This window comes from Chrysemys picta, chromosome 5, assembly GCF_011386835.1.
Source record: "Chrysemys picta bellii isolate R12L10 chromosome 5, ASM1138683v2, whole genome shotgun sequence".
NCBI classification, from domain to species: Eukaryota; Metazoa; Chordata; order Testudines; family Emydidae; genus Chrysemys; species Chrysemys picta.
In genome coordinates, this window is record NC_088795.1 from 69,076,804 (window position 1) to 69,090,717 (window position 13,914).

Consider the following 13,914-nt stretch of genomic DNA (forward strand, 5'->3'; position numbering starts at 1 on the left):
AGGGAAACCAGCATGGAATCCCTCCCTAAGGGGGCTCCTGCTCCAATAGCGGTCAGAACTTCCATGCTGGGGGGAAGGGATAATTCTTACCTGTCTTCCTCTGCATACTATTGGCAGCAGCTGCTGCTGCTGGAATGGTAAGTAACCCTTTCTCTGCTGGAACAGAGCTGAAGTGCAGGCACCTGCTCCAAGTTAAATCTTCTGAGCTTGGGAATGCTGGCCAAATAGCACTCTTTCCCCCTCCACCCCGCCTAACTGCCCAATGGGTGCCAGAGACTCCAAGGATGGTGAGGAGGAATTACCTCGTGTTCCTCGGTGAGTGACTCCCTCCCTCCCTGCTGGGGCTGTCCTTCTCTGCCAGGAGCATCAAGTTCCCCCACCAGTTGAGGAGTGTGGCTGGCATTTCTGAATATTGAGTAATCGAATGAATGCCCACTCTACACAGTTTGCAAACATTCAGCAAGCTGAAATTATGTCTAGTAAACTATCACAGAATAGTTTTGAATATCAAACAAATCAGTAAAAATCATGATCTATTTGTGGACAATTTGTGGAAAGGAACCAAAAGGGGATAAATTCATCAAATCAGAACAACTATTTGGCCTTCTCTATTCATGTGCCATTTTAAAGCCTAGTCTGGGAATAAATGAGTTGGAACAAACAAATGGAACAAAAAATTGCATATAAATATAGACCAAAATGAATGTAAGGAAAATAATGTGATTTTGACTACAAGACTTTTACCAAGCATTATATTTGAAGGGGGAAGAAAACTACCAACAATAATTTTCCTTACAATTTTATTCCTGATGAAAATGTCCAAGGCAGACCACTATTGCTAACTTTATTTCTATACAAGTGCCAATCTAATTTCCACTTTACCTAGAGGCATTTTGGACTGTGAATGGAAGGGGTGTGCTTTGACCAGTAAAGTGATTAACAATATTGCTTCATATTGAGTTCTCTTTTGTGAATTACAGATTGTTTTCCTCTCTATGTAACCAGAGCAAAGGGTGTAATCCTAGTGGGTTTGTGGAGTTCTGCATCATTTTCATCCACAGCACCATGCAGTTAATGTCATGGTGAACTGCTATTATCATTCAATAGGGTGCTTTAAAGTATCATGTTCTGTAGTGTGCAGCTGTTTAACCCGCCAAAAAACTGAGACTAAGATCCCACAGGTTTCCCCTTCCCACTCATCAATTTTAAGACACATTTTATGGCAGCTCTGTGAGGCTCAAAAGGCCCTTATTTTTTCAAAGAATAGTGGTAGTAATCACTGCACTTTCTCTCTGCCAGTTGTTTCTCTTTGCTCACCATTATTGATCAGCTAGACTGATTACTGGAATTAGAGATTCATAAATAGTTACCATCTTCAACTGCTGTCTGATGCAATAAAGATTAAAGAGATCAGAAGCTTTAAAGTCTGCCTGTTGGCTGAGTTTGAGAAGGATGACAAGTGCTCATACTGCAGAGAGACGCCTGGGCCTTGTGCCAAGCACACCTAAATATGTGGTCACAACAAAGGTATTGCAAATCAGTGCCTTTTGATGTATCACTTTTTTAATATTCTTGACCCTTTGACTCCATTTTGTTGTTTGAGTGATCAGAATGTTGTAACTTAATTGGATGAATCTGATGTGTGCATGGCAGGGCACTCGATGCAGTAAATCCTAATGACACCCCTACCCTCCCGTATTCTAGACTACTACTGTTATTTTAAGACTCAGTGTTTACTGTTGACTGCTGTTCTCCTTTGAAGTAGAAAAAGATAATCAAAGAGCTTGCCTGCAATCTGTGTGACGTGTTTGAACTCCATTTAGTAATCAAAGTTAAGAAATTGCCATAATCAGCTGATTTTTTAAAAATAGGCTGATACTCTTTTTAACATAATTTGGTTACTGAACTTGAGACACCTGAAGGGGCCTGATTTTCAGAAAGGCCTGTCCATTTACCTTCTGAAACCAGGACACCTTTAAAGTATCTCAAATTGAGCACCCAAAATTACTATTTACTTTTGAAAATCTTGGCCACATTGTCTTGCTTTAGTGGGAATAGCAGTAAAATTTCACAAAATCAAGGAATATACTATAAAAAGCTACCTCATTTTGTGATATAAAACCCAAAGGTCCCTAGGACAATATTTTACACTACTGTTATTCAAAGGCAAATAATTAGTATTTGTTTTACATCTCAAACATTTTATGTGATTTTTATGTGCTGTTACCGATGTTTTGGGTTTTTTTCAAATCACATTGCCTAACTTTCGAAACTAATAGAGCAGAATCTTGAAAGGTTCTATGTTCCTGTTGGAGACAGAATGAAGAAGAAGAAGAAGAAGAAGAAAACAAAACAGTGAAGAGTATTGACTGTGGTTGAATTTTATTGGACTATGCTATTGCCTCATGATTTGAAAAAGTAATTGATGGTGGGATATAAGACTCAAAATAGGCTGGTATAATACTGACTGAAGGCGCTATTGCCTTCTTTGTAAATACAAGGGAATTGGCTCAAACTAAAATAGCCAATCCATATGTTTTATTATATTTAAAAAATGTTTTCCCCCTAAATATGCAGTCTCAGTTACCCATTGTTGAGGCTCGTCTGCAATTGAGTTAACAGAGTCATGTAACCCTCCAGTAACAGAGCTCTGGCAGTAATATGGTACCATCTTGGTTAAACTGTTAATTATTTTTAGTTTATTTTTTCCTTAGATTGCATTTTGAAATATGGTGTATAGATCACTTGAGGGTTACAGAGAGGAGGTGCTTACATTATGCTGGTACCTCTTCTCTCTTCTTGCTTCCTTGCTAGGTGTAATTCATTTTGTGCCTTAGCTTTTCTGATTTGTCTCTACATCTTTGTGCTGTTCCTCTGAACTGCTCCTTAGCAATTCATCCATGTTTTCACTTTTTTTAGGATTCTATTTTTATTATTATTATTTTAAGGTCATTAAAGAGCTTGTGATGGAGTCATATTCTTATTATTTTTGCTATATTGTACACAGTAGATAAAATGATAGAGATAGATGGGCGTCAGAAATCTCAGCCAACCATTTGATCCCAATTATCTCTCCATCCCTATAGGTTTTGCTCTAATCTGTATTCTTTCCTTTTCCTGTCCTAGTGAGCAGACTACATTTTTCAAGCCCTTCCAAAAGAGCAGACATCTCAGAAGAATGCTGAGTATGGATGCTGAAAAGGGCATACCAGCTCCATTAGATTACATTGGAATCATGAAAGCACAGAAAAACAGGAATGAAAAATGAGAGCAATTGTGAAGCTGGCTTTTTTTTTTACCACTCCCTCAGAAAAATATAACTCTTCAGGTTGAAGACTCTTATCCAAGAAAAAGGGAGAGGGAGAACAAGTGGACCATTTATTTCTGGACTACAATCTCCCAGTATGGAAAGATTACTTTTGTAGGCCACATTATCTGTCACATACACCCAGAAAAATCTTGCGGGGGAGGAGGAGAGATGGCATTCCTGTTTACTCAAGCATAGGAGTATCCTGGGATTCTAAACCTCATTCACTCCATTTCAGGGTTATCTACAAAGTATTCATCTTTCTTCTGTGCTTTCTTCTGTGAGTTAACAGATGTTAGGTAAATCTTAAAAGGGTTATGGTATCGTTAACATTTAACATTTCTAAAACCCTGCAACCATAATTAATGAAGTAGCGTGAATTTTCAGATTAAATAGGAAAGATTTACCTACTAGCCAACCAGAGTTGAGTGATTATGAAATCTGGACGAGTGTTGGTAAGAAGTACAACAGAGATAGACACAGCAGGAATCTACCCCCTGCTCCCTGCTGCTTCTTCTCCACTTTCCCCTGCTCCTGGCCTTCCCAGCTATGAAAGTCTGGTTGAAAGGTTAAGGTATTGGAACCAAACTCATAGCTTTTGTGTTCTTATTAGAAACAAAACTTTGGCCTCAGACCATTTGGTGATTCTGGACTGAGTCAGAAATACAACAGGAATGCTATAGAGGGTGAGTCGTTGCGTGTTTTTAGAGTTGTGGGATTTTATGGAGACACAAGTCTGTGGGGCCTGGTGAAAGGTTTGGGGAAATAGATGTAGACACAATAGTTTTCTAATTCAGTTTCTGATGTGATTTAGGCACCAACCCATCAAAGCACTTATGTGCATGATTAATTTTAAGCATATGAATAGTCCCAGTGTAATCAATGGAGTTACAGTGGTATGAAAACTAGTGTTTTACTATTGAGAGGAGACTACCTGAGAGAAGATTCAAGTCCAGTATGGTTAGTCATGGAGACTTTACTTTTATTCTTTTTTTATTTTTTATTTATTTGTCATAGAAAGCATTTTTAGACTTTAAAATAGGTTTTGCTCTTTGCATACTGAAGTGGAACATTCCCCATCCATTCTTTCTTGAGAGAGGGCAACCTCTCTCTCCAAGCCAGAAAGCATGAAGAGGTGAAGGGTTTTTGGTGTGTACTGTCTCTTCTACTGGGGAGGGGGGGGAAGATGTTTCTTAATGGATCCTTATTCAGGGAATGTGGGAGAGGAATTTGAAAAAGCTGATGACAGAACTTCCTAATGATCCAGAGATGACTGCAGTAGATGCTCCACTCCCAAGCAGAGCAGTAGAGGGCCAATCACTTCCCCTGCACACCTAGTGGTGTTATATGTGCTACTCTTATGTGAAAGACAGCACAGAAGCAGCACAACACCGCAAAAAAGACTGATTTTAATCACAGTCATTTTATTTTATTTGTTTTGGTGTACAAATCTCCTTTGTTTTTCAGAGTGACTCCAAGGACACAAATAACAGTCCATTAGGTCACAACTGGCACCTTGGATAAAGAAATTCATTCTAATAGTTATATATAATAATACTCTGTATTAACTACTGTAAATACTAACTTCAGCGTGTTGTAGCACTGTCGTATAATGTACTGTATAGATTTTTTTAAAATTACCCTTTAGCAAAATTTTATTTTTAAGTTGTTTTCTTGAAAGTCTTAATCTCTATTGATATTTTGATTACAGGTGCTGTTCTTATGTGGGTCGAAGGGGGAATGGTCCTCAGGCTATATCTATTGGCAAGAACTGTGATAAATTTGGAATTGTTGTTCATGAGCTAGGGCATGTGATAGGCTTTTGGCATGAACACACACGACCAGACCGAGATGACCATGTAACCATCATTAGAGAAAACATCCAGCCAGGTGAGACAATTTGATAAGGGTTCTTAGGTTATATTATTTCACTGTTTATTTTTGTTCTATTGAAGATTGTAACAATTTTTACACTTTTTAAATGAGTCTTTTCAATTAAAATAATTACAATTGAGATTTTGAGTATTCTTAGAAAATTCAACATTCTAATAAACTAGCCAAAATTAACATTTTTACATTTACACCATTCTTTTTATCTGGAGGGATCCCAAAATGATTCAAACTATATACTGTGTATACAGTACCACTAAAGTGTAATCATGTCTGGAGTGGAGAGAAACAGCCAAATAGACAGCCAGTTAAACAACCTGGAGGGACTCCAGGGAAAACCATTAGTCTTATGAAAAGAGCCGTGGGACCTTTCATGTTCATACAGTGGAGGCAGGACTGTGGTTTCATGGTAAAGATAAGTAAAATTGTGACAAGGCTTGGAAAATGAACTAAACACTAACAGAAACTGTTTTTGACAGAAAATTTAGTTTTTCTCTAAGTAACATTTTTTTGTGAGGTTTCAGAGTAACAGCCGTGTTAGTCTGTATCCGCAAAAAGAAGAACAGGAGTACTTGTGGCACCTTAGAGACTAACAAATTTATGCATCCGAAGAAGTGGGCTGTAGTCCACGAAAGCTTATGCTCTAATAAATTTGTTAGTCTCTAAGGTGCCACAAGTACTCCTGTTCTTCTATTTTTTTGTGACAAGTGTCTGCTTTATGTGGAAACATTTGCGTTTCCATCAAAAATCAAAAGTTTTCTGTTTTCAGTCAGAAAATGTTTGGTTTTTCAATGAAAAGTCAACATTTTCTGTGGAGGAGAACCTTTCCGACCAGCTCCATCCAATGCTTACTTGCCCTGAGTCTAAACCTATTCACCATGCTGACCTATACTGGTGCCTAAGCCTCACCCGCACCAAGCCACACCCCCTACTATATGTTCTCCTACTGATTATATACTACTGGGTGTGGGCCTGTTGGGTGAACTCAGTTCTTCTAATTAATGCTGCCCACTCAAATAACACTGGCTAACTTAATTCATGCTGCCTCCAATAAATGAGTACTGGGCCACTTCCCATACTCCTAAATAAAATAGTTAATGCTGTTTTGCTCAACAATAAAGTCATGCTGGACAGCATTCTCCCTACCCACTCATTAAATAAATATATGATCTCATTTCTATCACACACATGTTCAAGTCCATAAAGCCCTCTGCTGCAGTGGCACACACATGACTATGTACCATGATCATCCTGCAAAACCCTCTACTCCAGGTGGAAGAAGTAGGAGGCCCCTGCTTGACAACCCTGCTCCTTAAAAGTGACTTGTATGATAGTAAATTTACCTAATTGTGAAGTAGGGAGGTTGAGATTATCTTGTCACGATATAAACCTATGATTCCAGAGACTCTGTATTTCAAAGTTGATGTTTTAGATGCTAAAGGCCTGATTTTCAAAACTTCAGAAGCCCATGTTGACATGGAAATATGCCTTTGCAATTTTGCATCAAATTTGCATTCACAGTTATGATGATTGTATACACAAAATCAATACTGGTATGCAAATTGATATGCGGTTATCTGACTAGCCATTTATACTCCCAGATTTAAATGCATAAACAAATCAGGTTTACAATCTGGCCCATACCATTGAAAGTTTTATTCTTATCAAATGTTCTTTGCAATGCTTATCTGACCTATTCTTGTTGGAACCAGAGTTGGGCTACAGAAGCTGATTTTGGCCAACAGAGACAAGGACAGAAGAGCATCTCATAGAAGATAAAAATTGCTACTTCTGCTAGCATGCAAATACTGTACTTGATTCTACAAGCCTATGTTGCTGCCGATACATTTAGTTTTACAAATTATTCATATTTAATTCAGGTGAGTTCTTCATGGCACAGTAACAAGTTTGAAATACAAAATTATGTTTAAACTTCTGGGAGATAAAAATGGCTTTTGGTAAAATATAGATTATAGTTAACAAGCAATTTAAATTGGTTTATCAGCAATTTTCATTTTTATTATCAAATGTGGGCGATCATGCTGAGCATGAGAAGCAATGTAATCTAAAGGCTAGGGCTTAGAGTCAGGATGCCTGGGGTTTATTCTTGGTTCTGTCTCTGACCTGGGTGACTTTGGTCAAGTCACTTCATCTCACTCTGCCTAAGTATCATCATTTGTAAAATGGAAGTAATGATACTTAGCTGCTTTGGAAAGCATGTGGAGATCTACAGATGAAAAATACTATGCAAGAGCAAAGGGTTATATTTATTTATTAGCTATTCCAGTCACAACAGCAGAGCATTCTGCAAGAGACAACAGATGACAGCTATGCTCTAATCTAATTTTGTTGTCACTTCTTTTATGCCTAATACGCACTAGCAATATTTCATCCTTTAATTTGCCTTATAGCAAGATCAGACTGTTAGTTTCCCTCTCCTGACAACAGGTTGAGGCAGAACAAACTTTCATTGTCAGTTTCTTTCTCGCTCTGCCTCCCCCCGACACCTTCTATCCCCTTTTATAATATAGGTTGACAATCACTAATCAGATTGTGCCAGTCAGCAAACCCTGCCTACTGAAATCATTTATACTACTCACAGTAATAAGCAGAGTTGGGCCCATATTGTGAAAGGTATTTAGGCACCTAAAGCCCATTGATTTAAATGGGAATTAGACACATAATTATCTTTGAGGATCTGGGCTATATTCCTTAAGCAAAGGTTTGTACTAGAAGCGCAAATGTTGGCTTGCTCAAGGAAGGTCCCTACCTTACCTAACTTTGTCCTTATTGCTCACGCACTGATGACTTGATAACTTATGATTACTCCCTAACTTTTTCACACATGTACATAATTTTAATTATATTTGCATAATAATACATACATAATAAATACATCCTCAGCAACTTTTGCACATATTCAGGATTGACACATGTGCAATGTGTTATGTGCTTGTGAGGGTCGTATGGGGTTGTAATTAAAGTTTTGAATTGTACTGTGAGGGAGATGTGTAGTCTTTAGAGTGTTTCCTTAACAGTTGGAGTCGAGTTCCTTTTGATGATACAAACAGTCTGTTACTGTCAGTGGAAACATCCTGTGTGGTCTAAGAAGGGTGCTATAATTTGGCATATCCTAGCTTTTTAGGATTTTCACTGTGGGAGAGGGTGTCACAGTTAACCAACTTAAATCCCTTTTAAACATTTTCAGAATGGAATTATAATAGCGGATCAAGTCTTAAAAGAAATATGAAGATACAGATTAAACAGATATAGGATATTTTAGAGTCCTACAAAATAAATAGCCTAACAGGATAAAATCAAGAGAACTTATTTTTCAGTATTTGGGGTTTTTCTGCTTTCATCTTCACAGTGCTTTTGTTTTATTTGTTAACCAATTGCTCAGTGTTTGTGCAGCAGTGTTTTATTTTGCTTTTAGTGCCTTATTTTACCAGATGGCTTGGGTAAAAGAAGAATCTAAATTACACAGCTCTTAAAAACGCACAACATAACATGCAGTTTCGAAAATCTCTTTAAACTAAGCCAGTCTCATTATGTGATAAATATTGCACTACATGCAACTGATGTAAGCTAAGAGTTAAAGTTTGTGCCCTGAAAAAGCCATTGTATGATTTCTTGGTCTTAAAGCAATATTTAAATATTTTAATGTGTGGTGCAATGAAGCTGTTAAGATTCCCACCATACTCCTTGGAATGGGACTTTGAGCAGGACTGGCAGGGAACAGACACATCTCATGGTTCTTAATCTGAAGGGTTGAAAGAGGTTCAGACTCTTCTCCCACTACCCTTTGAGTCCACACATTGCACATATGCTCTTCCTTACTTCTGTGTGCTGCATCCTGGATGCCTATGTATGCTAAAAGGGGTTGGGTGCAGTAACTGCTCCTTGTCCTCCTTCAGGCTTTGCCTGTGATTGGTGGATTCATGTCACAGGGAGAACTTGTTGCCACCCAGACCTGTATGTGAATGGGTACAGTATTTACCTTCCTCCTGGGTTGGGACTGCCATTCTCAGGCCACCCGCCCTTCGCCTTGCAAGCTTCCACCTTCCTCCCTAGTTCCTAGATGAAGCTGTTAATGCCCTTTCTTGTCAGACCTTTTGGGCTTAGTCTTCAGTAATTGGAGTCAGAAAGGCATTTCCATCAAGAGGAAATTGGCATGTGCAGTGAGGGTGTTTTTGATTTTCTGTTAGTGTCCAGGAGGTTTAGCCAGTATTGTTCATTAATGTAAGTAACAACTTTTGGCAGGAGTCCAGTGGATTTGGGTTTGAGCAAAGACCAGTTTGCATATTTGTATACTGACATGGACCAGTGGCTTTGGGCCAGGACCTGAGGTTGCTGGAAGGGCTGGAAGTGAGCCTCTACTTTTTACACAGATCAGGGCATCTCTCACATGTGTCCCAAACAGTTGCATAAGGTTAGGGTGGGAGGGGTAGTTGGAAGTTGGCCCAAATAGCTGTTGTGGTAGAAGGGGACTGAAAGGGTAGCCTCTACTTAAGCAAAGTCACTTTGGTAGCCAGCCTGAGGAAACCCCACTGAACAGCTATCTCAGGGGTGGGCAAACTTTGGCCCGAGGGATCTGGCCTGCGGGATTTCCCCCCGTGGGCCCGAACCCCTCCTGCACCCCACCCTCCAACTCCCTGCCCTAATCTCCCTGCCTGCACCTCGCACCCCTTCCTGCACCCCAACCCCCTGCCCTGAGCTCCCTGCTCCACCCTGCACCTCTGTGCACCCCAACCCCCTGCCCTGAGCTCCCTGCCGCACCCTGCACCCCTCCTGCACTCCAACCCCCTGCCCTGAGCCCCCTCCCACAGTCAGTACCCCTCTTGCACCCCTGTCCTGAGCCCCCTCCTGCACTCCGCATTTCTCCTGCACCCCAACCCCCTTCCCTGAGCCCCCTCATGTACCCTACACCTCTCCTCTGCCCCAATCCCTTTGCCCTGCACACTGCACTCCCTCCACACACCCCGCACTCCTTCCCGCACCCCAATCCCCTGCCCTGGCCCTGCATACAATTTCCCCACCCTGATGTGGCCCTTGTCCCAAAAAGTCTCTGCTGGGCTGTTTGTGATGAGGTGGATTTTTTTCTTCTACCATTGATGGCTAAGTTAGTGAATGTTGTGGCCTCCACATTTGTCATAAGTTGGTGTTCTGTCTCTTATTCACTTATGGTGCATAGGTGAATGAAACAGCTAATTTATATGTATAGTAGAATAAAGTTAGTAGTGGGTGTTCTAAGTGCATGGATCTTCCTCCCTTCATCCAGTTAATAAAATAAGTTAACTATTCTAAAGATTAGATTCACTAAGATCCATGAGTTTCTGTGAATGGCATTGTAGCTCTTTTTCCCCTTCCCCCACCTTTATCAAAAGATTCATCTGAGACTTTACTTATGACTTATTTGTAGGTCAGGAATACAACTTCCTGAAGATGGAGCCTGGAGAGGTGAACTCCCTTGGGGAACCATATGATTTTGACAGCATTATGCACTATGCCAGGAACACCTTCTCAAGGTTGGAGTCTCAGGTTATACCTTTTGACTTTTAATTCCATTCCTGTGTGTGAAAACTAGGAACCATAGATTTAACAATGGCATTTCCAGAACAGCTTTAAAATATTATATTCCTTCAGCAGAAAGTGTTCCAACAGAAGTCAAAACACAGCTTGTTGGTTTTCCTTAAATCCAACTACGTAGGATAATTTGATTATTTTTTAGAAAGACATTGCTTAATGTCCCCACATGATATTCAATTTCAAAGCAGCCTTTAATCTTGTTTTAATTTATATTTAATGTAAAGATAACCTGGAAGCCTCATTTCATAATAGTTGTCTATTATTTTGTAAAGCCTCATATGCTGCAAAAAAATTAAATTTAGAAGAATCAAGCACATGAAATATTTAGGTATGTGTTCCTTTCTCTACGAGTGAAATTCACTTCAATACACAAAGTCTAAGTAATTGTGTACCTCTGTGGGTGTAGTGAGTGAGATGTAAGTCTGGAAAATGTACCCCAAAAACCAGGGCCATGGGAAAGGGCTGAACTAGACTAGAGACCGCAGCTCATTCTGTGCTGTTCGTGGTGTTAGTGGCATTAGAGCCACACAATCAAGAATCCCATTCTTCCCACACTGGGTGCTCCCACATTGCTGCTCCACTGCTGGTTATCCTTGCACAGCCTGCCTATGTAGTTTGAGTGTGGGGAAGGGTCTTTCACCCATAGTGCTGATTATATTTCATACCCTGTAGCTCAGCCACTAACCACCCTATATAAATGTTATCATTGTAATGCCAATAGACCCCACAAGGCTAAAGTCTGTGGAGGAGGATTCAGGTTCAAGTCCCTGCTCCATCCCAGACTTTGTGTGAACTTGGGCAAATTGTGTAGCTGCTGTATACCTCAGTTGCCCATCTGTAAAATGGGAATAATAGTATTTTCCTACTTCACGGGGTACTATGAGGATAAATACATTAAGATTGTGAGGCATGCAGATATTACGGTGATGGAGACCATATATGTTCCATGAATGGATGGATAAAGCTCAATGATACAGGAGACAGAGCTTTCTCAGGGGCTGATCCAAGACTATGGAATGAACTCTTACATGCACTAAAGACCATCATCAGTCTCACTACTTTTCACTATAAGTGCAAGGAACACTTTTTTGACCTGCCTTCTCTAATATAAGCACATAGCAGCATGTACATTTAAAAAAAAACAACCTACCAAAACAGAACACTTCACACACAGTTCTCCTCCAGGAAGAAGATGAGTGTGGGAACGAAACACACATGATAGATGTTGTTTAATGCACTACTAGAAGGTGCTCAAATGCTACATTGAGGAAGGTGGTGTAAGAAGTTTTATAGAAGAGAAAAGAATAACCATAGTCTTAGTGCTCTGTAATGACTACAAAATGAGGATTTGGTTTCTGATCCTAGTCTCAGATGCTCCAGGCTGGCAGAAACTAAGAGTATGTCTATACTACCCGCTGGATTGGCAGGCAGCAATCAATCCAGCGGGGGTCAATTTATCGCGTCTAGTCTAGATGCGATAAATCGACCCCCCGAGTGCTCTCCTGTCGACTCCTGTACTCCACCGCCGCGAGAGGTGCAGGCAGAGTCGACGGGGGAGCGGCAGCAGTCGACTTACCGCAGTGAAGACACCACGGTGAGTAGATCTAAGTACGTTGACTTCAGCTACGTTATTCACGTAGCTGAAGTTGCATAACTTAGATCGATTCCCCCACCCCCCAGCGTAGACCAGGCCTGAGAGTGCTATAGGGAATCGTATTCTACCCCTAGGCAGAAGAGAGTGTTTTGTATCACTTACAGAAGCCCCTAAGGCCCATAAGGGGGAGGGGGAGTCCTATTCAGTGTGGAACTTTAACATCTGTTAGTAACTAGGATTTCCTTTAGCCACCAGGACCAGGTCAACAAAGACCACAAAACTTCATGAAGTAATAGCCACAACATATAGATAAGTGTTAAGACTATCGAGGGCTTGTTATTTCCATAAGCCTTTTTAAGGTGGTGCTGGAGAATGCAAAAGAGGAATGATTTCTTATTGTCCAAATTTTAAATTCTATTGATTGGTCATTTTCAGGTTATGCCAGTGGAAAAATAAAATCATAGTTTTTTGTTACAGTTGCTGTTTTGTTTTACAAAATCCTACTTTGTTCCTAGAAATAGTTATTCAGATGGTCAGTTAGTAATATGAACTGTTTCTTCTAATATTTAAAATAGACGTATTTCCTGCAGTCTGTCTTTATGGAATAATCCCAGTGATGTCATGGGGAGTTTTATGTGTGCAATGACAGCAGGATATAGGACAAACATTCAAAATGGCCAGTTTAGTGTACTTCAAAAAGCAGCCTCTATTCCTAGGCTCGGATTTCTGCCTTAGCACTGAGTATTATGAAACAACATTATGCAGTCAATACTGATAAGTGGTAATACAAGATTTTAGCTTTCAGTGTATGTGCTACACGTATAAATGAGTATCAAAGATAAGAAAGAAAATCTAGCAAAATTTTTAATAAGTCCAGTGATATCACATCAAAATTCAAAGGTTTTCAGACTCTGTAGCATGTTAATGGAACATATTTCTTTGTTCATATTGCTCCTCATATTAATTTAATACTGACATAATTAGCTCATAAAAACTCAGATTTAAATAATATCAGACTTAAACCCACCAAACCAAGGACATTCTGAGATGAGATTAATACCTAATTTTGCTCTCTGTTACATCAGAGTCATTTGGAGTAATTCTGCTGAAGTCAAATGAGTTAGCATGGATTTATATCATTGTAATAGAAAGTAGAATTTGGCTCACCATTCATGTCTTAGCAGCAGAAGGATAGCTCAGGGGTCTAACACACAACAGAAGAATGATCTTACTACCTACCCTTACATTGAAATAGCTTAGCACAGTTTTATGAATTAAAGATGCATTGGCAGCCTTAATTCTGAATTACCCTGCTTTTCATGGATGTAAGACAGACCTTTAACACGTCCTTGAAATTTCATTCGGAACAGGGACTTCGGAGGAGGAATTTGACAACAAGGCAATGTGTAATTGTTCATGTTGTTGCCAGGCAGACAAAACAGATTAAGCAAACAACAGATCCTGTCTTCAGTGTGACAAGTACTAGGTCCCAACCATCTTTTCCCATTTAATTTAAATTTGAATAGGAAATTTC

The 13,914-nt window shown here is 39.7% G+C and overlaps 1 protein-coding gene across 2 annotated transcripts in view; it reads left to right on the top strand.

The window, feature by feature from the left end:
• The window catches only part of TLL1 (tolloid like 1), a 196,106-nt gene that overhangs the window by 112,415 nt on the left and 69,777 nt on the right, over positions 1-13,914 (top strand). For both annotated transcript variants that reach the window (XM_005307446.5, XM_065596524.1), the window contains 2 exons: positions 5,019-5,197; positions 10,620-10,725. In XM_005307446.5, coding sequence (XP_005307503.1) covers positions 5,019-5,197; positions 10,620-10,725 — 285 coding nt within the window. The remainder of the gene's footprint in view (positions 1-5,018; positions 5,198-10,619; positions 10,726-13,914) is intronic.